General features: G+C 65.3%; 1 protein-coding gene across 2 annotated transcripts in view; it reads right to left on the bottom strand.

The window, feature by feature from the left end:
• The window catches only part of PPP2R2C (protein phosphatase 2 regulatory subunit Bgamma), an 80,219-nt gene that overhangs the window by 27,439 nt on the left and 26,858 nt on the right, over window positions 1–25,922 (bottom strand). For both annotated transcript variants that reach the window (XM_045834612.1, XM_045834613.1), the window contains exons 2-5: window positions 7,444–7,541; window positions 5,215–5,380; window positions 3,746–3,858; window positions 1,330–1,507 (exon numbers count right to left, since the gene is read on the bottom strand). In XM_045834612.1, the coding sequence (XP_045690568.1) occupies window positions 1,330–1,507; window positions 3,746–3,858; window positions 5,215–5,380; window positions 7,444–7,541 (555 nt within the window). The remainder of the gene's footprint in view (window positions 1–1,329; window positions 1,508–3,745; window positions 3,859–5,214; window positions 5,381–7,443; window positions 7,542–25,922) is intronic.

The raw sequence follows: 25,922 nt of genomic DNA, 5'->3' as shown, positions 1-25,922 counted from the left end.
AAATTGGAGGCTACACACAGGCAGGACCTGCAGCCAGGAGAGGCCCCGGGTTCCCACGGGGACCCCCAATCCACAGACGCTGCCTTCCTGTCACTGGGCCTGGCTCCCCGCCCCCACCCCGGCTTAGATCCCAGGGCCAACCGCTGTTCCCGCTACTGTGCATACGCCACCAGCCCCATGTCCCCTCGTTCACTTGGCAAAGCCACCCCCCCCCAACCAGGCTCCCTCTCCACCGGCCCCGGCCTGCAGCCTCAGTCGGCCGGCCGGGGAAACATGCTCGCCAGCACGCTCGCCGGGCCCACCCAGGGACCAGCTCGCAGCCCCGACGCCCTTCCAGGGGGCCGGGCGTTTTATGAGTTCTCGTGTTAACAGTCTCTGACCCGTCCGCTCCGGGAGGGCTGGCGCCTCCGTCCGATTCCAGCCTCGGGAACGGGGCCTCCCTCGTTCACACACACCTGGGCGGCGACCTTCCAAAGAGCAGCCGGGTGTCACAGTGGGAAACGCAGGCTTGGGGGCCGGGGCGCGACCCGGGCCAGGAGTGAGCCCCCAGCACGTCAGTCGGGACTCCCCGTGACTCAGTTCCCCGATGTGAAGAGGAGCGTCAGGGCAGCGCCTGCGTCACCGGGCCGTTGTGAGGGGGAGAGGTGAGGGCGTCATATTAACTCGTGTTGACACTGGACGAGAGCCGCACTGTGATTGTGGCTATTATTGTCCTCGTCAGCCTTCAGCACCGTGACCGCCGGGCAGCCCGCCTGCTCCGTCCCCTGCAGCCCCCGCCGGGCCGGGTCTCAGCCCTGCCCCCGGCCCACAGTCCTGCGTCACCGGCTCACTCCTCACCGGTCAGTGGGGGCTGGACTCAATCCCATGGCCCCTCCCCTGTCCAAACACAGGGGTCCACCAAGCAGGCCCCCCCTGACTCCATGTGGCTGGGCCGCTCACACCCAGTTGTCCCCCTAAGCCCTGGGTGGGGCCCAGGGAAGTGGGTCCCAGAGGAGACTTGGCCGATGGTCCCAGGTGGGTCGGCTGTCCCTTCCCCACCCCCCCAGAGGGCTGACTCCAGGACCCTTACCTCCCCCTCCTCCCTGGTGAGGTCTCAGGGGGACGGGGTCCCAGCCACCCTGCAGGTGGCGAGGGGTTACTGTAACCTTCGAGCCGCTGTTTTACAGCGTTTGTCGATGAACTCCGCATGACCGCACGTCTGGGCTGCAGTCACCCACCCACCGTGGACTCGCGGACGAAGCCGAGCCAGGCGGAAGCCCCCAAGCCCGCGCGCTCGCCGGCCAGGCAGCCAGCACCCCCGCACACCCCGCGGGAGCCGCGGAAGGATACTGAAGCTGCGGTCGGTGATGGCCAGGTGCCAGAGGTTGATGCGCAGGTCGTCCGCCGACATGTACGTCTCGCAGTCGCTGTTGACGGAGATGGAGTTGATGTGGTAGGTGTGGCCGTTGGCGAAGACCCTCCGCGGGCTCACCTCCACCATCAGGTCCATGGGCTTCAGCACGGGCACCTACGGGAGTGGGGGGGAGCAGGGGCGTGAGAGCGGGGCCGTGGGGCGGGGGCACCGGTCCCGCACGTGTCGGAGATCGGCAGTGCCCTGCGGCCAGTGTCCGCCACCGCCAGCCTTGCAGCAAAGCCCACCTCCCTCGCTTGGCCTCCTGGGATTGGTTCTGAGCCCACCATGCGACTGAATAGGTGACTGAACCCCTCTGCACCCCAATTTCCACATCTTTAAAATGGAATGAGAAGATCCCACGGCAGAGTCCACTGATTCCTCACCAAACCTTGGCGACCCTTCCACCAGGAAGTGACAAGGGGGATGCCCAGATAGGGACTACATTTCCCAGCTGCCCTTGCAGCCAGGTGTGGTCACATGACTGGTCCTGACCAATGGGATGTGAGTACAGTGATGCCCGGCACTAGGGGCTCAGTGGTTAAAAGGTGAGTGTGCCATTTCTACCCTCTCTCCCCTTCCACCAAAGGAAGCTTCTGGGGCGGAGGCACATGGAATGGAAGGGGCCTGTGTGTGCCCAGTGGGGTCATCCACACTGCACTGTTCTAGGAAGGGGAAGGACATTCTCGGGAGCCCTGCCCTCCAAGGCTGGGGTCATTTGTTACGGCCCCAGGGTTAGCCTCACTGCCCCGGAGGGCGGGCGTGAGGCGGGCTGGGACAGAGTCAGGGAGTGCACCTTTGCCTCCTGCCATGCCCTCCACCTGCAGCGCTCACCCCTCCAGACAGCCAGGGACCCGTGACTCCTCCTGCAGGGCCCGGGGGCAACAGCGCCCCGGAAGGGCGGTTGTCCTGGTAGGGAGGGGTGGCCCACCGCCCACACTGCCGTCAGGGCTCTCCGCCGACACTGCTGCGTGTGCCGTGCCCCTCCGCCGCGAGGTCTTCAGCGGTGCAGCCTCATGGATCTCTCCCGGCCGTGGCCTGGGCTCCACGCTCAGGAAGCAGGGGCTGGCACGGCCACCCCCACATCCCCGGTGAGAAGACCGGGTGCCGAGGTGAACCCGACTTGTCTAGGTCACGGGGTCAGGAAATGGCAGAGTCCTTTCCGAAGACAGTCGTCACTTCTCAACACTCCTCCCCGCTCCTTCAAGGCACTCGGCGGCCACCCCCTCTGAGCCAGGCCTGTCCCAGGCACGGGGACACCCAGAGGACTTCGACCCCACCCTGCCCTCAGACTCTGTTCACGGCAGCCTCCCAGGCCTAGAGCCGGCCCTGCACACAGTAGGTGCTCCACCAGTGTGTGTGTGCTGAACCCACACCCCTTCGGCAAACACGTCCGCTGCGCCCACTGCGCCCCGGGCAGGGTTCCGGGCGCCCGGGACAGCCAGGGCAGTGCCGCTGTGCATCCTGTCCCGCTGCAGAAGGGGAGACGGACTTCTACAGTCCTCCCTCCCGGCAGCACACCACGAACCGGCCCGTGGCTCTCCCGTGACGCAGGGACCGCATGCCCACGTCACAGAGGAGACGGGACTCCCCGGGGTTTAGATCCCGCATCTCTGAAATGGGGGTGATAGCCCCACGCAGTAGGACTGTGGCGAGGGTCCAGCGAGCCATTCCAGCCAGAGTGCGTAGCAGGCACGTGCCGGCCACAGGTTCAGACTTGGTCTCGACGAAGAATCGGAGGCTGGCGGAGGCCGACAGCCCGGCCCGGGGTCACTCTGCCAGGAAGTAGCAGATGCGGGATTTGAACCCAGGGATTTGACTCCAGAACTCTGTCTTCCACATCTCACTGCTGGGAGATAGAAGGGTCCTCTCGCCTTTTCACCACAGTGAGGACTGCAGTGCGCTCCAGCACGGCTCTCCGGGCTTTTTGTAAACCAACGGCAACCCTTCCCTGTGCCCCTCAGCAAAGGGCTTGAGCCCACTCAGCTCCGCCCACAGCCTCTGCCACTCGCTCAGCTGGGCGGCTTCGGGTGACTCCCTGCCCGCCTCTGGGCCTCAGCGTCCCTCTCCGTGCGACCAGGGGTTACCGGACCCGCTCTGCACACTCAGGTGTGGCTGCAAGCTGCGTGCGCAGCCCCTCGCCCCATCCTCCCCGGCATGCCAGGAGGAGATGGCCATCTCCCCTTGGCTGCCGGGGAAACTGAGGCACAGAGCAGGGAGGTGACCGCAGCCGGGACCTGAACCTGACTTGGGCTCAAATCTCAAGGGCCCTTCGCACCCTAAAATCCTGGTTTTAAGCGAAGAGCCACAGGTGTGCCTCCCGCGCGCCGGCCTCGCCCATGGCCGACACCTTACCTGCAGGGACGTCACCGTGGACAGGTCCTTCAGTTTCCCCTCTTCGTCTTTCAGGTTGTAGCCCTCGGGCCTTTTATCTCGCTCGGTGATCTTCCACAGCTTGATGGTTTTGTCTTTAAAAACAGAGTGAAGCAAGACGCAGGATTACACAGAGAAGGGGGCAACCTCCCTGGTCCACGTGATACGGACGCATCGTGCGGAAATCCCTCAGCCCTCACGGTGGGTGCCCTCTGATTCTCTCCCGTGTACACGGATGTGGCGCATGCCTTCGCCTGCGGGACGCCTGTCTTCCTCCTCTAGCTCCTCACCGGGGATCCTAACGGTGACATCGCTGGGTCAAAGGGCATGACCCGTTTAAGGGTGCTTGTCAGTCTCTCTGCTGACTTCCAGAAAGACTGACCTCACTGTGACCACACCCCAGAGGGGGCTGTGTCCACCCCGGTGCACAGATGAGGAAACTGAGGCTCAGGGCGCTTCCCCGAGGTCACAGGGGTGGGACAGAATGTGGGCCTGCCTGCCCGCCTGTGCCCCCGGTGGCTCTGATGATGGGGTTCAGAAGAGGGGGGATGAGCAGAAGGCGGAGCACGGGGCAAGCGGAGCCTCCGGCCCCAGGCCGGGTGCTGGCCGAGGCAGGGCCACCCCAGGGGCCACGCCCTCGGAATGGACCACGACGAAGCAGGAGTCCAGCCGGGAGCCTCCTCGGGGGCCTGAACGGCAAAGGGCCAGCCAGGTTCCCGACCCTGTGCGTGGTCACTCCACCTAGGGATGACCCCGCTCTGGGCGGACTGGGGTTCTGGGGTGCAGGGGAAGAGTTAAGTTTGCCTCACATGTCCCCATGTTTCCTGGCCTCCTTCATCGTAAATGTCAACCCTCCACCCGGGAGGAAAGTGTCCCCAGCGATGTCCGGGGACTGCCATGTAAACCGTGGGAACAGCCCGGTGTCCGACGGGAAAGAGGCCGAGGACGCCAGAACACGCTCACTGCGCGGAACTCACGTGCTGCTCACATGCAGTTTGCTAGGGGCCCGCAGACGGGGAGGACGCTCGCCGCGAGAGTGAGGCAGGAAAGCATTTGATGGTAAATTGCTGCGTCACACGCCCACAGCTGGGTGCACACACACTCAGCCACAGAAGCACACCCACACACTCGGGCACACAGACACACACTCCGGCACCCACACGCTCAGGCACACGGACACATGCACAGACACTCACATACTCGGATGCACAGACACACACGGGTGCAAAGACACCCACCCTCAGGCACCCACACGCTCGGGCGCACAGACACACACACTCAGACGCCCACATACTCGGATGCACAGACACACACTCCGGCACCCACACGCTCAGGCACACGGACACATGCACAGACACTCACATACTCGGATGCACAGACACACATGCTCGGGCACCCCCACACTCCGCCGCACAGGCCCACGTGCACACCAGCACACCGTGCCACCTCACCGTTGGTGGACAGCAGGGAGTGGGCGGCGTTCTGCTGGGGGAGCCATTTGATCTTGTTGATCTTCTCCTCTATCTCCAGGCTCTTGAGATAGTCGAACTCGGGCTCGTGGCTCTGGAAGGTGCTGTAGACGTCATACTCGCCCTGGCTGTGGGGCGCATTCTTGCTCTGCGAGGAGACCCAGACGGGTCCTGAGCTCCAGGCCCGCAGGGCGGGTGGGACCGGGCCTGGGCCCCAGGCCGGGGCCGGGGTGGGATACACCACGGGGGGCCCCCCGACAACCACAGCGACCGGGTGGCCAGCAGGGCCCCTGGACCCACCCAGGGGTCAGAGGAAGCCCTGCTTTTTAAATCTCCTTGCTGTGTGCCGTGGCCAAGCCCCCGCTCCTCCTTGGCCTGGGAAGTCAGGGCAACAGTACAGGGCTGGCTCGTGTCCACTGGGCACCTGCGGTGTGCGGGCCACCGTGCCACACGTGTCTCACGCCTCATCCCCCTCTACCCTCGAGGCCCCTCTGCCTGGGGTGCCGTGACTCTCCCCGTTTTACAGGTGCGGCGAGCGCAGGCTCAGGGGTGGCTGGACCTGCCAAGGCCACGTGTCCACTGAGCTCAATGCGCTCCCTGGGGTCTGACCTGCCCCCCACGTCCGAGTGTCCAGCCGGGGCCTGACTGAGGCACGAACACGTTCTGAAGCAGGTTCCCCGCCGGGCGGAACGTCCTGTCGCGTCAGACCCGAGGCAGAACACTGTCCCCCGACTTTCCTCCTCGGGCGGGGCCCACCCCGGTGTGGGTAGCGCCCTCCTGGGGGAGCCCCCCGAAGAGTGAGGCAGGGAGTCCATCCCGGGCACCAGGGGCCACCAGGGGCCAGCAGACAGTTCAAGTTCATGTGACAACATGGAAATACAACCAGAAACGTAACTGCCTGGGAGCAAATCCAGGTTTTCTGTTCATTTTTCTAGAAGTACCCATTGTTCCATGGCTTTACCTGTCTTGCTTCCAGAGAGCTTTGAAGTTCTTCAATATTTTTGACTCTAATTCACTACGTCTCCCTAGAGCCCCGGCTACGACCAAGGTCAGCAGGGCCAGAATTAACTTAAAAAATTACAGGAGAAAAATTTAAAACCAAGAATCTGGCCTCACTCATTAAATTTCTCTCTGCGGTGTGGCAAAATGCAGGCTTGGCTTTGCAACCCCCCGTGCGGGGCGCCGGCTGCTCCCGTGAGATCGCCACGCTCCAGCCACGGCCCCCCGTGTGGACACTGCATGTGGACACTGCTGTGTCCTCGCTAAGCTGCCCCAGGGCCCCCGAGCTCCAGTCCGAGTCTGTGGAGTCAGGATGACCACAGCACCCCTAGGGCCGTGGTGAGGGGGGTGCTGGGAGCAAACACGGGTCAAGTCAGACCTCGAGGGGGTGACACTTAGGGACTGAATGCAACACCCCTCTTCTCTCCCCCTCCCTTCTCCCCCTCTCCCCCCAGCTCCTCGTCCAGCCTAGGACCCCAGCACCTGGGTGATGCCCGAGCCGCCCCCTCTCGGTCCTGGTTTCAGGCCCCAGGGTTTGCACACAGGCTGCGGTGACCACTCCAAGTGTCCTCACCTGTGAAATGGGGGTCAGTCCCCACCCTCGGAGGTGGGTGATGAGAGTCAATGAGAAAAGGGCGTAGAGAATGTAGCAAGGTGTCTGCACACAGTAGGTGCTCAGCAAGTGGGAGCTTTTTTACCACGAGGTTCTTTCAGTGGTTCAAAAACAGTACCCCGGGTGGGGTGTTCCAGGCAGTGCCTGTCTTGCCCGAATTCTAACGGACCACGACGGTCGCTGGGCAGGGACCCAGGGCTGAGCAAAACCCCCGGCCCAGCCCGAGGGCCAGCCGCACAGCCGCGGAAGGCCCCTCGCGTCCTCCCTGTGTGGCCACGGCCGGGACCCCGCCAGCTCACCCAGGCACACGGCGGTTTAATCGGAGGCTTGTCCCGGGACAGCAGCCGGCTCCGCTTTCCTGCTTCCCGGGGCCCGGGGCACCGCCAGCAGTGGACGAACATCCTCGGGGCGGCCCGGAGGGCTCCCTGCCCGGACCGGCCGGTGCCCACCCCGCGCCCCAGCACACCCTTGCCGTCCGGCCCCGGGGTCCTGCCGGGAAGGCAGGCAGCTTCCCCAGGGACCCGCCCTGGTGGAATGCAGGGTGGCACCCTGCAGGATACACGCCCCCCCACCCACCCACCCACCAGGCCCCGCCGCACCTCTGGCTCCCGCTGGAAGATGACGACCCGGCCACCCTTGTCGCCGGTGGCCAGCAGCTCTCCCGTGTGGTTGAACTCGACCGTAGAGATGATATCGGCTGGTGGAGGGGAGACAGGAAGGCGTGGCTCGTTAGCGCCCCAGTGCTGTGCAGTTCAGCACCCCCAGAGGCCCTGCGCCCCTGAGCGGGGCCCCCCCGCCGCCCGGGCGGCAGGAGCCCCAGGGGTGGGGGCCCTGGGCGGGGACCCGCTGCCCCGGCCCCGCCCCCGCCCCTGCCCCACTGGCTGCAGAACGGAGACCTGCTCTCGGGCCACCTTCGCTCCGCCTCCTCGCTTCCTTCCAGAAGCAGCTGACGGGGTCCTCCCGGGCCGACCAGGTGATCGGGGTGCAAACCAGACACTTACTAGCCCAACTCTGGGGGCCCCTGAGACCAACTATGCCCCTTCCTTGCCCCTGTCCCCCCCACTGCACTCCCCCGGATGGGACCCCTGTGATCCTCAGGTCTAATCTGATGGAAACAAACTGAACCTACTTTCAAACAAAGCGCAGATCTGACCCGCCTTCCCGAGGACCCGGGCAGCCACTGAGCTGACCCCGCCCCCTACTTCTCTCTTATAGCTGCCAGGGCGACAGAGGGTGTCTCCACTCAAAACCCTCCGTGGTCCCCAAACCGGATCCTGACCCCTCCCAGCCTCCCTCCTCTGGGGCAGCCCCCACCCTCAGGGGATGCACCCCGCCAGGGGGCCCAAGGGTCCCCTGACTCCCTCCCGGCCTCTCCCTCCCCGCCCCGGCTCTGTCTTCACGATGCGCACGCCCCAGCCCCTCTGCCTCTCCTGGGGTGGGTGACCGCGCAGCCTCCCGCAGTGTCCTCGCTCCCTGCCGCCCCCCACGCCCGGGTCACGGCGGGCCTCCACAGGGAGGAGGCGAGTGGGGGCCCACTCCAAAGCTGCCAGTGGCTGCCTGTCTTGTCTCGGAGTAAAGCGAAGGCCTCAGAGTGGTGAAAGCTGTTTGTGACCCGCAGTCCCCGGAGGCAGACCCCGTGAGAACCCGGAAGCTGTGCCCCCTCCTGTACCCGCACGTGGAACCTAGCACGGCTGCCACCCCCCTCCCCGTGCCCCCTGCTCCTGGTGACCTGCTCTGGGCCGGCCCCAGGGTTCCCTGGGCCCGCGGGACGCCGGCAGACAAGCCGCTGCCCAGGCAAGGACCTACCCAGGCTGCCCGTGGATCCCGGGGAAGGCGGGGAGGAGGCCAGAGGACTTGTCCGTGCCAGACCCCCCCCACCCACTCAGCCAAGCCAGCCCCAGGCAGGGCCCCAGGGGCCCCAACAAGCCGCCGAATCAGCAGACGCGTGGTCACGAATATTTCATGTTGAAAGCCAGAGAGTTCCCTGTTTCTCACTCAGTTCAGGGTAACCGACGCCCTCCCTCCAGCCTGGCCCCGATCTGCCCGCTCCCACTGCGGGCTCCTTGCTTTTCTCCAAGGGACCAGCCACCTCTCGTCTCCAGAGCTGTTCGCTCAGCACCGAGTGCTCTGCCCACTTTCACTCAGTACGTGTGTTTCCCTTTCCCGGTCAGTGCCTGGCGGAGGCAGCCCGGCCCGGCACCGGCCTCGGAACCACAGGTCAGCGCCGGCCTTGCCAGCGGCCAAGGGAAGCGGAGAAAGAAGGTGTGTCGGAGGCAGACGACAGGCCGGACGTGTTCGTCCGTCAAGAGAAACGCACATTTCGTTAAACCTAGAAAGACCAGACCAGACCAGGAAGCGGCTCTCTGGGGAGCGCTCCCTGACTCCGAGATGCCCGACACTGCCCCCCGGCCAGTCGCCCCCCAGCCGGCCCGGGGCTGGGGACCCCCCAGGGCCGGGGGCCGCAGCCAGCAGCACTGGGGGCCGACGGGGCTCTGGTTCTTGCTATTTCCCATCAGGGCCCCCTAAGGGGGAAAGAGCAGGATGTAAAATCGTATCTAAAATGTTTTTAATTATATAGACCAGTGATCACGACCATGTTAAACAGCAGCTAAACCGGCAGAGAGAAAGGCTGGAAGGGAATTTTCCATCCTGTTAGCAAAGGTTGCTGAAAGGTCATCGACATAAATGATTTTTTTTGTTCTCTTTCTACTTTTCCCTGTTTTCTAGATTTTTCTGTAATGAGTGTCTGTCTTAATAGCTCTCCTGAGGTATAAATGGATATGCAAAAATGCACGTATTCAACATATACGGTTTGAAGAGACGGCACATGTGCATAATTTATATTACTTTTATGATGGATAATAACAATGCTATTAAATTAAAGTGGCAGTGTAACCCTGGTGCCCAGCGCCAGCGTGGGCGGGCGTGCAGGCGGTTGCCACAGTAACAGACCCTAACATCTGCGGGCAGCTCACAGTGGACGCACTCCCTGCCTCCTCCGCCCCCACCTCCCCCCCCCCCCGGCTGAAGGAGGTGGGACCGTGACTTCTGTTGAAGCTGCGGAGAGGGACACCCCCTCCCTGGCCCCGGGACATCCCCCCAAGCTCTTTGTGGACCAGCCAGACGTCCTGGCATGGATCCGGGCCCCGGCGCCTTGGCTGTGCGGCCACGGGCTGGTCCCACCTCTCCTCCCACACTCGGTTCTGTCTTCTGCGCGTGGGCAGCTCCGGGGCTGCCCGGGGTTGGAAGCCCCAGTGAGGCCGTGGAGGCCGGGGGCTCAGGAGGAAGAAGCATGACTCAAAGGAGTCACCAGCCTTGACCGAACAGAAGGCTGAAGCTCCTTCTCATCGTCCCTGCCAGCCTCCACGGAACTCACGGCGGCGGCAGCTCAGAGGCGCGTGTGACGGCTCTGTGACTCCACCTCACGGTGCAGCTTTCAGGGTCCCGGCCCCCAGGCCCCGCCCCCTCTCTCCCACGAAACACCTAGGGAGCAACGCCCAGACCGCAGACCAGGGCACGCGTCCCCGGGCCTGGGCCGCAGGACGTCTGACTCCGTTCACGGTGACGGCCAGCGTCTTCAGGGAGTGCTCTCTGCTGCAGCTTTGGGGAGCACCCCCCGAACGGCGGGGCAGGCTGGACCCGTGGTCAGGCTGTAGGGGTGACGCCCAGGGCGGACCCCAGTACAGCCCGCCAGGTGCCGCCCCGAGATCAGACCCCTGTGGTCTGTCCAGCCGTCAGATGGCCCGAGGCCAGCAGGTGGCCCGAGGTCAAGGTGAAGGGGGCCGAGAGGGGCCAGCCTGCTCATGGTTTTCTCGCAGCACAAGCCCTGAACGGCGCACAGCTCCGTCACTGGCTTCTCTCCAAGGGTCCCACCCGGACCCGCTGGGTCAGAATCGCTGGCACCTGGAATCTGCATTTGACCAAAGCCCCCCGAGGGGCGCTGGGGTTCGAGAGCCGCTGGCCAGGCGCCGACTGGGCTGGGCTGGGCGGGGGACCGCACTGTACCGGCCGCCTGACTCCCAGCAAGGGGCAGGCGTGCCCCGAGCCCCTTCCTGGTCCCTGGTCCGGGCAGGACGCAGCCGTTTCAGGGCTGTGAGGGTTTAACAAGGCAACAAAGACCGAAGTGCCTGGCCACGGAACACTGCCCCCAAATTGTCACTGCGCTCAGTGCCACGTTATCGTCACCTGCGTGCACACCCAGTCACAGCGCTGGGCAGGTGTGGGAAGAAGGGGCAGGGCGAGAATCCGGAAAGGAGACGGAGACGGAGAGAGGCCGTGAGATGCGCTGAACTTGCCCTCGGGCCCCCGGCTTTGAGTCCCACCCTCTCCTGGCTGTCACCTCCTCTCTGAGCCTCCGTTTCCCCACTTGTGTGATGGTGGCCACAGGAGCGGCCCCTGCTGAGCGCCTCTGCACCCTGCAAAGTGCGGCCTCGCGCCGGGAGGAGGAGCTGCCGTGGCGGGGGAGAGGCGGCCTGGGGCAATCCAGACGGGTCGCCTGCGTCTGTCCGGGCAGCTGGCCGGGGCCGGCTTCCGTCCTCCCGCCCTGGCTCCTGGAGGCCACATGCCCTGCTCCGGCTGCGGCCAACCCCTCAGGCCCGGCAGGTGGGCCGTGGGGCCAAATGGCCTGGCGACCAGCCACCCTTCGGGCCTCGTCACATCAGTGTGCCCATCAGCTGCCCCCGTGTCGCCAAATCGAGACGCAGCCCCTCTTGGCTGTTTTAGACCCACGACGGAAGGTGCGGTGAGCTGCAGGCGGTGCTGGCTCTGACACGTGCCGGCCAGGGGTCCCCCTCCCCCCCTGTCTCTCCTTCCCGTCCCCTCCCCCTTCCTTTCTCTCTCCTTCCATTCAGCAGACACGCACTGTGCCTCTGCTCGGGGCCGGGAGTGAATCAGACACAGAGACCCCCGCCCCGAGGAGCCCCCCGTCTCCAGGGATGTCTGGGATCTAAGCAAACACCACGCGGTGTGGCCAGGGGCGGGACCCATGGGGACTGTGTGGGCCCAGCCCGGGGAGCAGGGATGGATGGCTTCCTGGAGGAGGAGGCACGGAAGCAGAGTCCTGAAGGGTCGGCCTGAGCAGGGACACTGCGGGCGGGAAGGGAATCCAGGTGGGAAGGGGAGCACGAGAGTAGAGGCGGGACCCCCACCCCAGGGAGGACGGCGGCAGAGCGAAGGGAAGCAGACGGGTCCGCAGACGCCCCCGAACAGCCGCCCGAGGAAGGCCCACTCGGTCGAGGAAACACAGGGGTCCCCTTGCTCTCTGGACTAATTCGCACCTTCTAGGACCACCTGGCAAATGGGGGGGGGGGCAGAGGAGCAGAGCCAGGAGGAGCCACAGCCACTCCGGGCTAATTAGAACCACAGAGCCGCCGGAGCACTTCAATTACCGCTCTCAGCGGGAACGTGGGGTGGGCACCTCCACGGGGATGCCGCTCACCACCACGCAAGGCATGAAAAAGGGGCGGGGCCGGAGCAGCTCTGCAGGGCTTAAAGGGGCGGCTGTTCCTCTGGGTGTGGGGGAGCCTTGGAGACGTCAGGCAGAAACTCAGAGGGGCTCACAGCAGGGCCCGGTTTGAAGATGAGAACAGTGAGAACCGTGCCCGCCCTCCTCCTTGGCTCCGCTGCCCCTCCCCAGTGTTTCATTTGGTTTTTTAAAAAGGACAGAAACAAAACCGCACTCAAACCACAGCTCTGGGTCCAACCGCGTGACGTGCACGAGAAACGAGGCTCGGAACCTGTTCCTCTGAGCGCCTCGTTAGTGCCGGGGGCGGGGGGGGACACGCAGCCACCGCCCTCTGCCACTGCACGCCAGCACTGTGCCCCGGAAAGGCGCACCGGAGTGGCAGTCGGGGGGGTCCAGCTCGCTCCCGGGCCGCCACCACCTCTCCGTCGGGCCTGAGCTCTGGTGCTTGGCTGCTCGGGGTCTCCGTTTGGTGAACCGCCCAGCGGCAGCGGTGGCCGGACCGGGAAATCAGACCCCCCGCCACCACACAGCTCCCCGAGGTGCCCAGGTGCTAGAGCTGCCGTGTAAACGGCGGGACTCAATTATTCTTCAGTACAAAAGTATATCCCAAGTATTATGTGTGACATGCTTATCCTATTAAAAAAAAATTTTGCTCTGGCTGCAGTGGCTCAGTGGATTGAGTGCCAGCCTGCAAACCAAAGGGTCGCTGGTTCAATTCCCAGTCAGGGCACATGCCTGGGTTGCAGGCCAGGTCCCCAGAAGGGGGTGCACGAGAGGCAACCACACACTGATGTCTCTTTCACTCTTTCTCCCTCCCTTCCTCTCTCTAAAAAGAAATAGATAAAATCTTTTTTAAAATTTGTTTTCTGAAATCAAGTTTGAGGTGGGCAAACTGTCTTTCCGTTGGCTAAACCTGGCGACCCCATCAGGGCCACGGCCCGTCCTCCGCAGACTGGGCATTGGTTCCAACAGTGTGCAGGGAGCCGGGGCCGGGGAGGGAAGGGAGGGCCTCCCAGCAGAATCCCCCTGGATGGTCCCCTTTGTCTGGGAACCGCCGAGCCAGGGAGAGCCGACCCCACGGTGTCCGAGGGGCCCCTGGGGCTTGTGGGGCCCCGTCCCCACCGTGTGGGCCTCCTCCTGTCACCGACGACGAGGGAACAAGCAAGGGACAGCCATGTAAACACACAGTCCTCGTGGCCACAGGCACGGAGGTGGGATTTAGAGGTACCGGCGCCGCGCTGAGCCCGGCCCTTTTCAGAGCGCGCGGTCAGCATTCCCGGGTGTGTTTGGGAACAGCTGGAGGTGAGCCAGCCCTCCGGCAGTCTTTCCGTTTGCCCTTCTGAGTGCGCCTGACGCTCCTGCTCACCGGACGGCCCCGCCCCCAGGCCTGGCCGAGGCAGCCTCCACCCCGGCTGCCCCACCCTGCGCTGACGCTGCTGCTGCTGTGATCGTCTGCCCCGCCTGAGCCACCTCCACGGTGCGCGTTTCCTGCCGGAGAACAACGAACCTGTCGAATATCCTCACCTCTCCATTCTCACGGTCAAAACGCTGACGTTTCACTGGCCGGGGGTGGGGTGGGGGGCTGCTGAATGCTGGCCTGCAAAACACACGCCCCCGTTCTAGTCCCCAGAATCTGCAAAGGGGACCTTCTTTGTAAAGAGGGTCTTTGCAGATGCCATAGTTCAGGATCTCGAGATGAGCCCACCCTGGATACCCCCCGAGTGGGCCCCAGACCCAGGGGCGTGTCCTTAGAAGGGACACACTGAGGAGGAGGCAGTGCCACAAGGAAGGCAGGAGCGGGAGGGGTGCGGCCACCAGCCAAGGAGAGTGGGCAGCCCCAAGAGGCTGCAAGGAGCAAGGGCGGACTCTTCCCGAGGGGCTCCGGAGGGGACACAGCCCACCCCCCCACGCCCCCGGATCCCCGGCTTCTGGCTGCAGAACCGTGAACAAACACCCTCTGTCGTGCGCAGCCGCTGCGTCTGAGGTCGCAGGTCACACAGTCCCAGGAAACGAGCTCAGTCACTGCTCGGAAGTGAACACGGACGGCAGCCAACCCGGCCCGGTCAGCAAGGACACAGCACACACACACGACTCGGACAGTGGGGACCAGGGGACTTAGTCCCACAAAACTGCAGCGGATTCTACCAGCACCTGTTGCTGGAAACCCAGCACTCCAAACTCAGGTACCCTCAGACAAGAAACTGAAAAGTCCTCAAGCTGTTGTAAGCTATTCAAGAGGGAGCAAAGGATACATTAAAAAGGACGCAAAGCAAAGCCCCCACTCAGCCGGGCTGCCCGGTACCTCGGCCACCAGCCACGTGGGGCCCCCGGGCCCCTGAAACCCGGCTCGGGCTGAACCGAGAGGGACTGTAACCGGCGTGCAAAGATTCCGTGTGAAAAAACAGGACGGGAACTATCTCACGACTAATTTCAGTATTGATTGTACGTTAACGTTACTTTGGGTCTATAATTGCATCACAAGATTAACGGTGCCTATTTCTTGCCACCTGTGCGACACGACTACTAGAAAATATAAAATGCGCGTGTGTGGCTCCCCTTGCACTGCGGGGACTCAGCGCCGACTCGGAGAATGCTGCCCAGTCGCTGACCATCAGGCCGGCATCCTGGCCTCACCGCCGCCTGGCTGTGTGACGGTGGACCCCCGCACCGGCCCCCTCTGACCCTCAGCCTCCTCCTCATTACAGTGGGGGGTAACAGAAGTCCCAGCCCCGCAGGGCTGCTGTGAGAATCCAGTGAGAACCACATGACGTGCAGCTGAAGGGCTTGAACCTGCGTAAGCGTACCTGAACAGGGGTGACCCGCCGGGCTCCCTGGGGTGGTGAGAGGCAGAGCGGGGTGGCACCCGATCTGCCATACTCTCCACGGGCCACTGGACCCTATGCTCAACCAGGCCCTGTCCATGAACCAGCCAGAATGCGCCCTCGACGGCCCCTTCCTGCCACCACCCCACAACGGTCCCGTCACCTGGAACGCGCCCCTGTGGTTCCGATGTTGCATCTCCCGCGTACACCTGACCTCAAGTCCAGCCCCGCCTCCCCGAGCACACCCTGGTGACTACGTCCCTGCTGCTCCCCACATCGGGCTGGGGTCCCCTCCTCCAATTTGGGTGACAGGTGCACCTGGGCTGGAGGGTCAACTCAACAGCGCGGCGAGGACTGTGGGACAGGAGAGGACGCTTCCCCAGGCCCTGCGCGGGCGAGCACACCCAGCCTGCTCCCACCCCCCGCGCGGGCTCCCGAGCTGGTGTCAGCGCGGCCTCGTGAGCTCGGTGAGGCCGCCAGGGGGGCTGCCGCCAACCCCACGCACCCCGCGGGAGCGTCCCTCTCTTGCCAGCCTGCGAGGGTGCGGAGCTGAGCCCTCTGTTTCGTTAAGGGCGTCTGAGGGACGTGCGCCGGGCTCAGATGGTGACAGCAGGCTGGCTCCTGGCTGCAAACAGCCTCCTGAGAGATTTCCCCAAACTCTGAGACCGGAGAAGGCTGCAGGGGGTGCCGAAAGCGGAGCTTCCGTCAAGCAGATGCCGAATGGAAAGCTTCAAGGGCAGCCCAGGGCCGCCCGCTCCACGCTAGTGGGGAGCCCACTGGGGCCGCACTGGACGGGGGCCATGTGGGGAGGGGGACCTGCGGTCCTCTCAGGGCCCCTGAGACAGGGGGGGCCCCCCGCTGGCTCCTGCCCCCTGGCCTGGAGCCAGGGCAGCAGCCCTGCTCGGCCCCCGAAGCTCCACCCCCTTCCACCCACCGACCTCTGCCGCTGCCCGGGGTCTCTCGCAGCAACCCCGCAGACCTCCTGTGGCCATCACACCCAGGGGCTCGTCCAAAATGCAGGCTCCCAGGCCCCACCCAGCCTTCCAGGGGGCAGGGCCGAGGAATGTGAATTCTTAACCAGCGCCGCTGAAATGACCAGTTTCCGGGCCTGCTTGCGCCCTCCCTGCAACCTCAAGGAACACTGCCCCCTCCCGGACTCCCGCCCGCATTCCCACCGCGACCCCCGGAGGGGGACTCCTCGGTCCCAGCTCCCGGCCGGGGCCCTCAGAGGTGAGGGCCTGCCCGGTTCCCGGGCTGATGAAACACGTGGGGGCTCCAGCACGACCCATCACTGCTGCCCCTCATTAAATGTGCCCGGGGGGCTGCTGGGTGCGCGTCTGGGCGGCTGCAGACATTTGTCCCAGTCTGGCCATCAGAGGCGGGGCCTGAGCCTCTGGGTGAGGAGACCCTGCCGCCCCCCCGCCGCCAGCCTGCGCCAAGGCGAGCACCTGGCTTCCTGCAAGGACGGCAGAAGCCGACACAGGTCTCCACCGCCAACCCGTGCGTGATCTGCACTTTTCCCTCCAGACGCCCCAGCAGCCCTGTGTGTGCAGGCGGAGAAACGGGGGACCCCGAGGAGCAGGGCGACCGGCTGGAGACCACAGCTAGTGAGGGACAGAGCTGAGGTCCCCACCCAGTGCCCGCCGGGCCCCAACCCACGGCCACCCCCTGAAGCCCCAGCTCACCACCCCCTCCGCCCCCTCCCCTGGGCTCCGCCGTCCTCCTTCAGCCCCGGCCACACGTCAGTGTGGGCATCAGAGTCCTCGCCCGCCGGGGGCTCGGCAGCCTGGGCCCCGTCACCAGCCAGCGGCCGGGAGCAGGTCCACGGGCCCACGCCGTGGGGACATGCTCCAGACAGCACAGACCCTGTGTGTGCCCATGTGTGTCCGCGTGGCGTGCGTGTAGTGTGTTTTGTCAATTAAATACTCAAAGCAACAAAATACAGCCCGTTTTTCTGCCCCTGGCGGGCACCAGAACCGGGGAGCTGCTGCTGCTAAGGAGGGACAGCGGGGGGCAGGGCAGGCCCGGACTCACTCAGAGGCCCTCGCCCTCCGCTCCACCCTGAGCTGGGGGGTGGCAAACGCTCTGTCCACGTGCTACTCGGGGATTCCGGGGCGGCGGGGGGGGGGATGAACAGGGGCCCGGCCCCGCCCCCGCCAGCCTGGCTGCCACTGTGGGCCTCATGGGGGCTCCGCACCTCTCTCTGAACGGGCCAAGGGCGCACCCCAAGGTCAGGCTTCCAGGTGTTTAAACCGTTTGCACTTGGTGGCCACACAACACCTTATTTTAAAGGCACGTTTGTGTCTCTTTCTTGTTTCTGCTTTAAAGAAAGGAAACCTCAATGTGCTCGGCCAACCCAAGGCTCAAGTGCTCTCTCCGGCCCCGCCCACCCGCGGCCCCCAGCCGCAGGCACTCCCGATCAGCCACGACCTCCAGGGTGAAGCGGGGGCCTGTCTGGGCGCCGACACCCCGCCCCGGCTTCTCTCCCGGCCTCCCCACCCCATCCTCTGCTCCTGCTGCTCCCCCCTGCTGGCCAGGCCCGGGCTGCCAACCTGCCGTCCAGCTGCACAGATGCCCAGTGGCAGAGCGGGGCGCAGCGTCCTTCTGTGTCTTAAGATCTGGGCTCCCACCCCTGGACCACACCCCCCCAAGGACGGCTGGAGCCATCTGTCAGGACTGGGGGGCTGTGGTGTTGGAGAACTTTCCACGGACCGGCTCTTCCGGGTGCAGGCTCCTGGCCTCTCCCGTCCTTGGGAGGGAGGGTGACTTCCAGCCTCTCAAAGCAGGGCCGGGCAGGGGACGCCAGCCCCCCACACGGGGGACCCATGCTGCTCTGCCCTGCACGCCCGCCAAAGCATCCAGCCACGGGCGGACGCCGGCCGAATCCTGGGCGGCACCGTGGGGAAGCCGCTGGGGCCAACACGCCCAGGGCAGGTGCTGCCGCGGCCATGGCGCCGCGCCAGAAGAGCCTGCTGCGTCTCCAGGCTGTCGCCCCGGCCACCCTCTCGATGGGGTCAGAGCCTGAGCTCGGGGCACCCGGAAGGTCACCACCAGGGATGGGGAGGGGGTGGGAGGGAGTGAAAAGGACCAAGGTGGGGGGTGACAGTGGCCATAAGGCTTCTGAGGAAACGGGAAAGGAAACAGGAGGAGGACGGAGACCGGGTCCCCCGAGGCCTGGACTTTCACAGGGAGGCCCCTCCTGAAAGTCCCGATCACTCAGGGCGGCCCCTTCCCAGCCCCGCTGCCTGCTGGCCTGGGGAACCTCCCGGGAGAAGCACCCCCTCCCTGGGGCTCCTGGCCCCTCCTCTCGTTGACCTCCATTTGCCCCTCCCCCTCCCCCTCCCGGCTCCTGGATCCCGGGCCCAGCCTGCCCGCCTCCCTCTGGACGCGCAGCTCCGCTTCTGGGCAAACACACCCCCCTGCAGGGGCTCTGGGGTGCGGGGGGCCCCCCCGGGGACCCCAGGCCGTGGCCTCGGCCTCCCACGATAATCCAAAGATGCCACCTACTCCAGGGCAACCAAACGGGCCTTCCCGGGCAGGGGTCTGCGTGAGGCCAGAGACCCTGATCGGGGCGGGGGTCCGGCAGTGCATGCGTGGCGGGGGGGGGTGCGGGGGGGTGCAGGGGGCGGCGGTGCAGGGGGCGGCCCCCAGGGAAGCGGCTGCGGTCCTGGAAGGTGTGAGTCATTCAATCCACTGGTCCGAGGTGACGAAGTTTCCTTTCCCTCTGGTCAGTGCGGCCTGACCGTCCACAGCTGGGACAAGGCCCTCCAGGAGCAGGGGGACCAGGGACGAGGGACAGGGAGGAGGGGCAGGAGGGGGGCCAGCGGGGTGCCTGCCCTGCCCCTGGCCTCGCCTCGCAGCTTCAGGTAAGCCTCGCTGAGCCCCCGTGTCCTCGTCTGCGAACTGGGGTGACCCCAGCAACCCTGGGGCAGCGCGAGGGCGGGAAGGACCCCAGGGGTGGGGACAGGAACCCACTCGGGGTGGAGGGAGGGCGTGGCAAGCACTGGAGCCCACGGACAGCAGAGCTGTCGCTGAGTGTGCGCCCCTGAGCTGCCTGTCCCGCCCCCCACCCCCCCACCAGGTGCCCTTGGGCGAACCCACGGGAAGGGCGGCTGCGGCCCCGCAAGCCCAGGGCACTCACTGCGGCCCCGGATATCAAATCCTGGTCGCGCTCCCAGTCCCGGCTGGAGCTGCTTCCGGGGGTCCTTTCCGTCCGCTCCAGGCCCCGACTGCCACTCCCCCCACCCCCCAGGACAGGACGGACCCGGGCCCAGCCCCTCGGCTCTGCTCGGGCGGCGGCGTGGGGCTCCGGTCGTCCCACCAGCCTGGACGCGGGTCACACACGCTGCCCTCGGGCGGACGCCCCCCTCTGTCTGTCATCAAACACTGTGCTGGGCGACCCTGCAGAGCCCCCACCCTCCCCCCCGGGACAGTGACACCACGGAGTCACTGCTGGGACAGAGGGATCTCAGAGACGACTTGGCCCAGACCAGAGAGGGCTGCCAGAAAGGCCTCTTCGCTCTTCAAACGCCCGTCCCTCCCCTGTGTACCACCCCACCCCCGCCTGTGCCCAGCCCCGCACCCAGCGCTGCAGAGTGAAGTGTGGGCCGGCAGGCTGGGCATGAAGACCGGGAGGCACGCACCCGCCTCACACGGTCCCTGGCCCTTCCCGCGGGAAAACCAGGCACGCCCCACTGCGCCCCCCCACGGGCGAGAAACCCAACGCCAGGGGCTGCGGACCTGCTTCCCCGCCGCAGCCTGCAGCCCCGCCACAGAACCCCTGACCATCTGGCCTGACGCGGGTGGCCGGGCTCCCGCAGACAGTTCAGGCCTCGCGTCCAGGGGCTGGCACACAGCAGCCCGCCGGCCGAATCCGGCCCAGGATCCGCGACCACGAAGGGAGGGAGAATCTGCAGCAGACGCTGAGCATGGCCCCAGGTCTGAAATATCTCCTTCCCGGCCGTTCGCAGAAAGCTGTCACTCCGATGCAGCCGGCACCTGCTCTGCGGAGGAAGAAAACTGGGGTCACAGAGTCGGGGGCCGGGCGGGTCTGTGCCTTGGTGCCTCCGTCCACCACCAACAGGTGCAGAGGCGAGGACGACAGAGTCGCCTTCTCTCACGGTTCCGGAGGCCAGCGCCCGAGGTCAAGGGGCCCGCAGGGCGGCTCCCTCTGCGGGCTCCGAGGGCGGCCCGTTCTGGGCCTCTCCCCCATCGACTGGGGGTCTGCCAGCCGCCCTGGTCGGTCCCTGGTGTGCAGACGCGTCACTCCAGTCTCCGCCCCTGTCTTCAAGTGGCATTGGCCCCGCAGGTCTGTGTGTGTCCGACCGTTTCTCGTAGAGACACCAGTTGGACCAGGACCCACCCCACCCCTATGCCGTCGTCTTGGGTCATTGCATCTGCAAAGGCCCTCTTCCCGGTAAGGTCCCCCGCCGAGTTCTGGGCGGGCGAGAATCCAGGGGGGTGCTCTTCAGTCCTCTGCTGTCTGGAGCCCCCGGTTTCTCCCTCCCGATCATGCTGCCTCCCCCGGAGCACCCCGCACCCCCAGGGCTGCGGGCACTTCTCTCTCTCACGCACACATTTTACTCCCCGTGACAGGTGGGCGACACGTCCCAAGGACAGGCTGGGCCACAGCGGGCGGGCTGGCGCCCAGCCATGACAAATGGCTTGTTTCTTGCCAAGGCCCACGGCCCGTGTCTCCTTCCACGAGAAGGAGCCGCCGGAGACAAAGGTGAGAAAAGGCTCATTGGCTGCGCACGACTCCGGAGCACGCCTGCCCGCCCGCCCACCCACCCGCGGAGCAGTGGTGGGGCTCTCTCAGGCACACGGGGACCCGTCCGCGGGCTGTGCACCTTTCCTGCAAAGCATCAGCCACAGCCCTGCCTGCGAGGAACCTGCCAGGTTCTCTGCCTGCTCCTGACGCCCACCTGCTCAGGTCTGGAGAGGGGCCTTGGCAGCTGAGAAACTAGGATCTCCCGGGGACACGGTCACCCACGATTTGGTCACTGTGCTCTTCAGCCGCCCACCGGGCGTGCTGGCGGAGTGCTGGCTCTGGAACCGACGGAGGGTAAACAGAAGCCGAAGCCCGGGGAAGGGTGGTTGGGAAACGCGAGACCCGGACGAGGGTGGCACCCACGAGCACCTGACTCGGAAAGACGGTCCCGGCGCCCCCGGGTGCCACACGCTCCCGACGAGACGCCCGGGTCAGGGCGTCATCTCATCCGTCAGCTGTTCACAAAGCGCCCCCTTGCCCAGCCCGCCAGCCAGCCTGGGGGAGGGGCTGCGGCCGCCCGCAGGGGCATCGGCTCTCCTGGGTGGGCTCGCAGAGGGGCCCTGCGGAGGGGTGCACACGGGCAGGGTCTTCCTGGTGGAGGTCCCAGATTGCTGGGACCCGGGGGCACAAGGCACTACCCCAAGTCAGCACCTCCCGACAGAGCCCGGCTCTCCAGTCTGACCTTCTCCCTGTCTCCCTGCACCCCAGGCACGACGGGGGTGCACGGGCTGGGCGTCTGCCGTCCCTGTGGCCGCTCCGTCCACGAGGCCCCGTCCGTCAGTATGTGAGGTTCACGGGCTACGGGTCGTCAGCTCGGCTGCTGCAGCGCAAGAAGCAGCCACAGATAACGTGCAAAGGAACAGGGGTGCTGTGTCCCAATAAAACTTTATTTATAAAAACAGGGGGAGGGCTGGACTTGGCCCACGATCGGCCCTGGCCGACCCTGGCCCGACACCACATGACAGGGCAGGAGGGGCCGTCGTTGCCGACCACGACGTTGCCTTTTCGTAACTTCGACACCACGGGCTGTCTTTCATGTCTAAGCTCATTTTTCACATCCCTTTTTAAAAGTAATGCATGGGCCACACTGGGTGCTCAGTAGTGAGACTCGGGCCCTGGGACCCGGTAGAAGGACAGCAGTGAAGATCAGAAGCCTCGCCAGGATGTATTTTGATTGAAGAATGCAAAGAAAATGGCAAAAGAAGTCAACAACGAACTCTAAAAGGAAACCCGCAAATAAGCAGCCACTAATGATCAATCCACCCCAGCCCCGTCAGTGAGACTGACCACAGAGGTGTGGTGACGGCCAGCACCCGGGCTCGGTGGCCTGACCGCGGCTCCGGACCCCGCTCTGCAGGACACACCTCAAGGCTCCGTCCTGCCTCCGGGCTCCGGAGTCAGGGGCTCTGACCAGGACGAGAAGCTGGGTTCCGGCCTGCCGCCTCGCCCTGTTTGACCAGCCCCTGGAAGCCCTCCTGTGCACTAACACCGTGGGCATCCATCCTCCATCGAGCGGAACCCGCTGTCAGGGGAGAGACGGACGCCTAGCCACAGCCTGGAAGACGGGGCCTGAGCGCAGCTGCCCCTGGGGAGCGGGGTGTGCGGCGGGGCCCGAGGACCCTCTCCGGGGGTGGCCTGCTCCTGCCGGCACAGGGCGCAGCGAGGACGCCCAGAGAGATGACTACAGGGGCCTCCCCCCCACCCGAATGCTCCGGTTGCATAACCTTAGGACGTTCCCCAGGACTTCACGGGTCACATCACCTTGTATCCGGGCCAAGATCACACTTGGGGACCGAAATGCCTGCTGAGGACGTGGCCGCGGGCATCCATGTCCTTTTCCGTGACAGGGCACCACCCCGTCCCCAGCACCAGGTGCAATGACAGTTGCCACAACTGTGTCCTTGGTGCACCACGTGGTGCCTCACGGCTGCCACCTGCACTGTCTCCCCTGACCCCCCTGCAAAACCCTGCAGGGCCCGCGAGGACCGCCCCAGAAGGAAGCCGAGGCCCAGAAATACGGATGCAGTGAAATATTATACAGCCATAAAAAAGAAGAAAGCCCCACCATCTGCGACAACAGGGAGGGACCCTGAGGGCATCGTGCTGAGCAAAATAAGGCAGACTCAGGAAGGCAAACGCTACGGCATCTCGCCGACACGCGGAATCTAAAATGAAAACAAGTGCACGGACACAGAGAGCAGACTGGGGGTCCCCGGAGAGGGGCCCGACGTGGGTGCAGGGGTCCAGCCGAGCGCACATCCAGTTGTGAAGCACACGAGTCACGGGATGCCGTGTGCAGCACGGCGCCCACAGCTGCGCCGCACCACGTGTCCCCAAGCCGCTGAGAGAGACCTGGGACGTCCCGGTCACGGGCAAGAGCGATGTGTGGCCCCGGGGGTCTCGGACATTCACCAGCCCCCCCCCCCCGGGGACGGCCATGTGGGAGCACGCTGGGGCAGATCACCGTGCTGCACACCTGGCACCACGTGCCACGCCCAGTAACAACCGCCACTCCCCCGGAAGGCTCCGCACAGGCCAGCGAGGCCCCTCACCCCCCTGCCAGTGCCCCCCCGCCCAGGTGACCACATGGCGCAGCCTTCCTGCCTGTGCTCCGCCGCCCGGGCGTCCTGTCTCCCCCCAGAGCCTCCCGCACCCACTTCCGGCCTTCACGGAACGCCCCACACATGGGGTGGGGACGGCATTTGCATTTGCTCTCGTGCCATTTGTTGCTTCGAGATGATTTCCAACAGCAGCAAGGGGAAACGGCGTCTTCGCTGCTGAGACTGGCACTCCCTGAGCCAGGCCCTGAGGTCGGGCCACTCTGGCTCCACACCCGCCATGACCGCCCCCCCCCCCGCCCCGCAGGGAAGCGCCGATGCAGGCCGGGGGTCAGCACACGTCCTCCGAAAGGACCAGACAGGGGCTACATGAGGCTCAGCTGGCCACCTCATCTCCGCCACCCCACTCAGCCCCGCTGCAGCCCGAGTCCCACCCAGATGGAACTGGGAGCGGTGCCCCTAGGCGCCTGGGCTGTGGTTACCCACCCCCAGTACGGACCAAAGAGCAGAGGTCACACGGGGCCGCAAAGGCCGGAGCTGTCTTCGGGCAAGTCAGCCTGCACCTGTGCTTCGGCCGAAGGGTATTTTAAAACTTTTCAATGAACATTTAAAAATGGGACATTTGAACTACAAACCTTAAAGTTCTGGTTTCTTTTCAGAAATGCTAAGAGCTGGCCCCGCTGCAGTCCCACAAGGCTAGGCCTGCCCGCACGCCACAGTCCCCACCACTCCCTGACGCCCATGCCACTCCTGGTGTCGCACAGCACTGGGTCTTCCTTAGACATTCTGTACTTTGCTCCCTGACACGACCCGCCTGGACCCTCTGGGCATCCAAGTTCATGGTCACCGAAAGGAAGGACAAGCGTCTTGCTCCATTTCCTCATTAACAGCCTGGTATAGTGCCGGACATGGCTGTCCAGATGTACAGCCGGACCCCGCGGGAGTAAATCACACCCGGCCTGAGCCGCCGCTCTGTCCCGCGCACAACTGGGGAGTGGCCACGCGAGGCCCGGGGAGCCTCCGGGGGCAGACGCAGCCCCTTCCTTCCCGCGTCGGGGAGCTGGCGCTCACAGAGGAGCACAGCCAGACTGGAGCCTGAGGAGGCTGGGGCAGAGCCCTCATCACCGGTCTCCTCGGCCAGGACGCTGTCACGTGTAAATCCGCTACGGCCCTCGCCTGCAAAACCAGACTCCATCAGGGCGAAGAGGGGGAGGGAGCAGCAGGGGCCGCGTCTCTCGACATCTGTCCTCCGTGGTGACTGAAATGCACGTGTGACAGCCCGCGACGACGCCCAGGAGCTCAGTGCGCAGACCGAGGCTCCGCAGCCCGCGCCGGGCAGGGCGGCACCCTCACTTGGCTTCCCGCGGAGGTGACGGGGACGCCCCGGGGCTGGGTGAGGACGTGGTCCTGAGCAGGGGAGACGCCTTCAGTCAGGTCAGTGTGGGCGCACTGCTCCCCTCGTCCCCGGGGTCGGCCGTGTCCTCGCCACGACAGAACTGCGGGGACCCCCACACACACACACCCCCAGGACCGGGACAGAACTCGTTCATCAGCCACTCTCCTCCTTTCCGTCGTCTGGGCCTGCCCCCCAACGGCGCTGCCGTCGGCTTCCCCAAAGCCGTGCTTGGTGTCCCGGACCGCGGATCAGAGGGCAGTGCACGGGTCCGCGCCGGGCCTGCCCCGCGCCTCTCCCGCCGTCCTCTTCCGCCCCAGGCGACCGGATGGATGCCCAGACCGCGGCCCCGAGACAGCGGCTGGGTCCAGCCCACACTCAGTGCCCCTGCCGGCCGCGGGGCGGTCTGTCCTGCTGTCACCGCTGCCATGGCAGAGCCAGCGCAGTCACAGGCGGCATCGGGGTGATGCGAAAGGCAGGCTGGTTCCAATACGGTTCTTCCTGGGGCGTCGGCGTTCTGCGCCGGCCACGGGAGCAGCTGAACCTGAAACGCACCAGTGGCTGAACACAGCCAGTCGCCCGGGACGGGGCCCCGGAGGCCGCCCGGGCCCCGTACTTCTCGGGGCTCGGCCGGGAGTGGCTGGTGGGCGAGCCCCTCCCCATCTGGGGACTTGTCCCCACCTGGGCTTGCCTGCCCTCACACCCCTGCCCTCCAAGGACCTGCCCTTTTTTCTAAGACAAAATGCTGTGATTTCCAGAGTCTTTGTTAGAAAGGGAACCTTGTTTTTTTCAACCATGCTGAAGTCCGATAGCCCTGTCACCATCTCTGTTGGTGTCTCACTGAGACGCTGCCCAGGCTGCCGGGGTCTGCCCAGCCTGGTGCCGTCTGTTGGCCCCGACGCCGCTGACGCGCGAGTTGGCGGATGAAGACGTTTCTCGGGGACGCACGTGTCCCCTTGGAGCCGAAACACCTGCACCAATCTTTACGGTGATGGGGGAGGGAGGGGCTGGTTTTCTGTTCGTGGCAGAAAGCCAATTCTCAAAGAAGAATATTAAGTACATAATGATGGG

The sequence above is a fragment of the Phyllostomus hastatus genome, unplaced genomic scaffold (assembly GCF_019186645.2).
Source record: "Phyllostomus hastatus isolate PE091 unplaced genomic scaffold, TTU_PhHast_1.1 phas_contig_196, whole genome shotgun sequence".
Taxonomy (NCBI): domain Eukaryota; kingdom Metazoa; phylum Chordata; class Mammalia; order Chiroptera; family Phyllostomidae; genus Phyllostomus; species Phyllostomus hastatus.
This window is presented reverse-complemented; position numbering and strand designations above follow the sequence as displayed.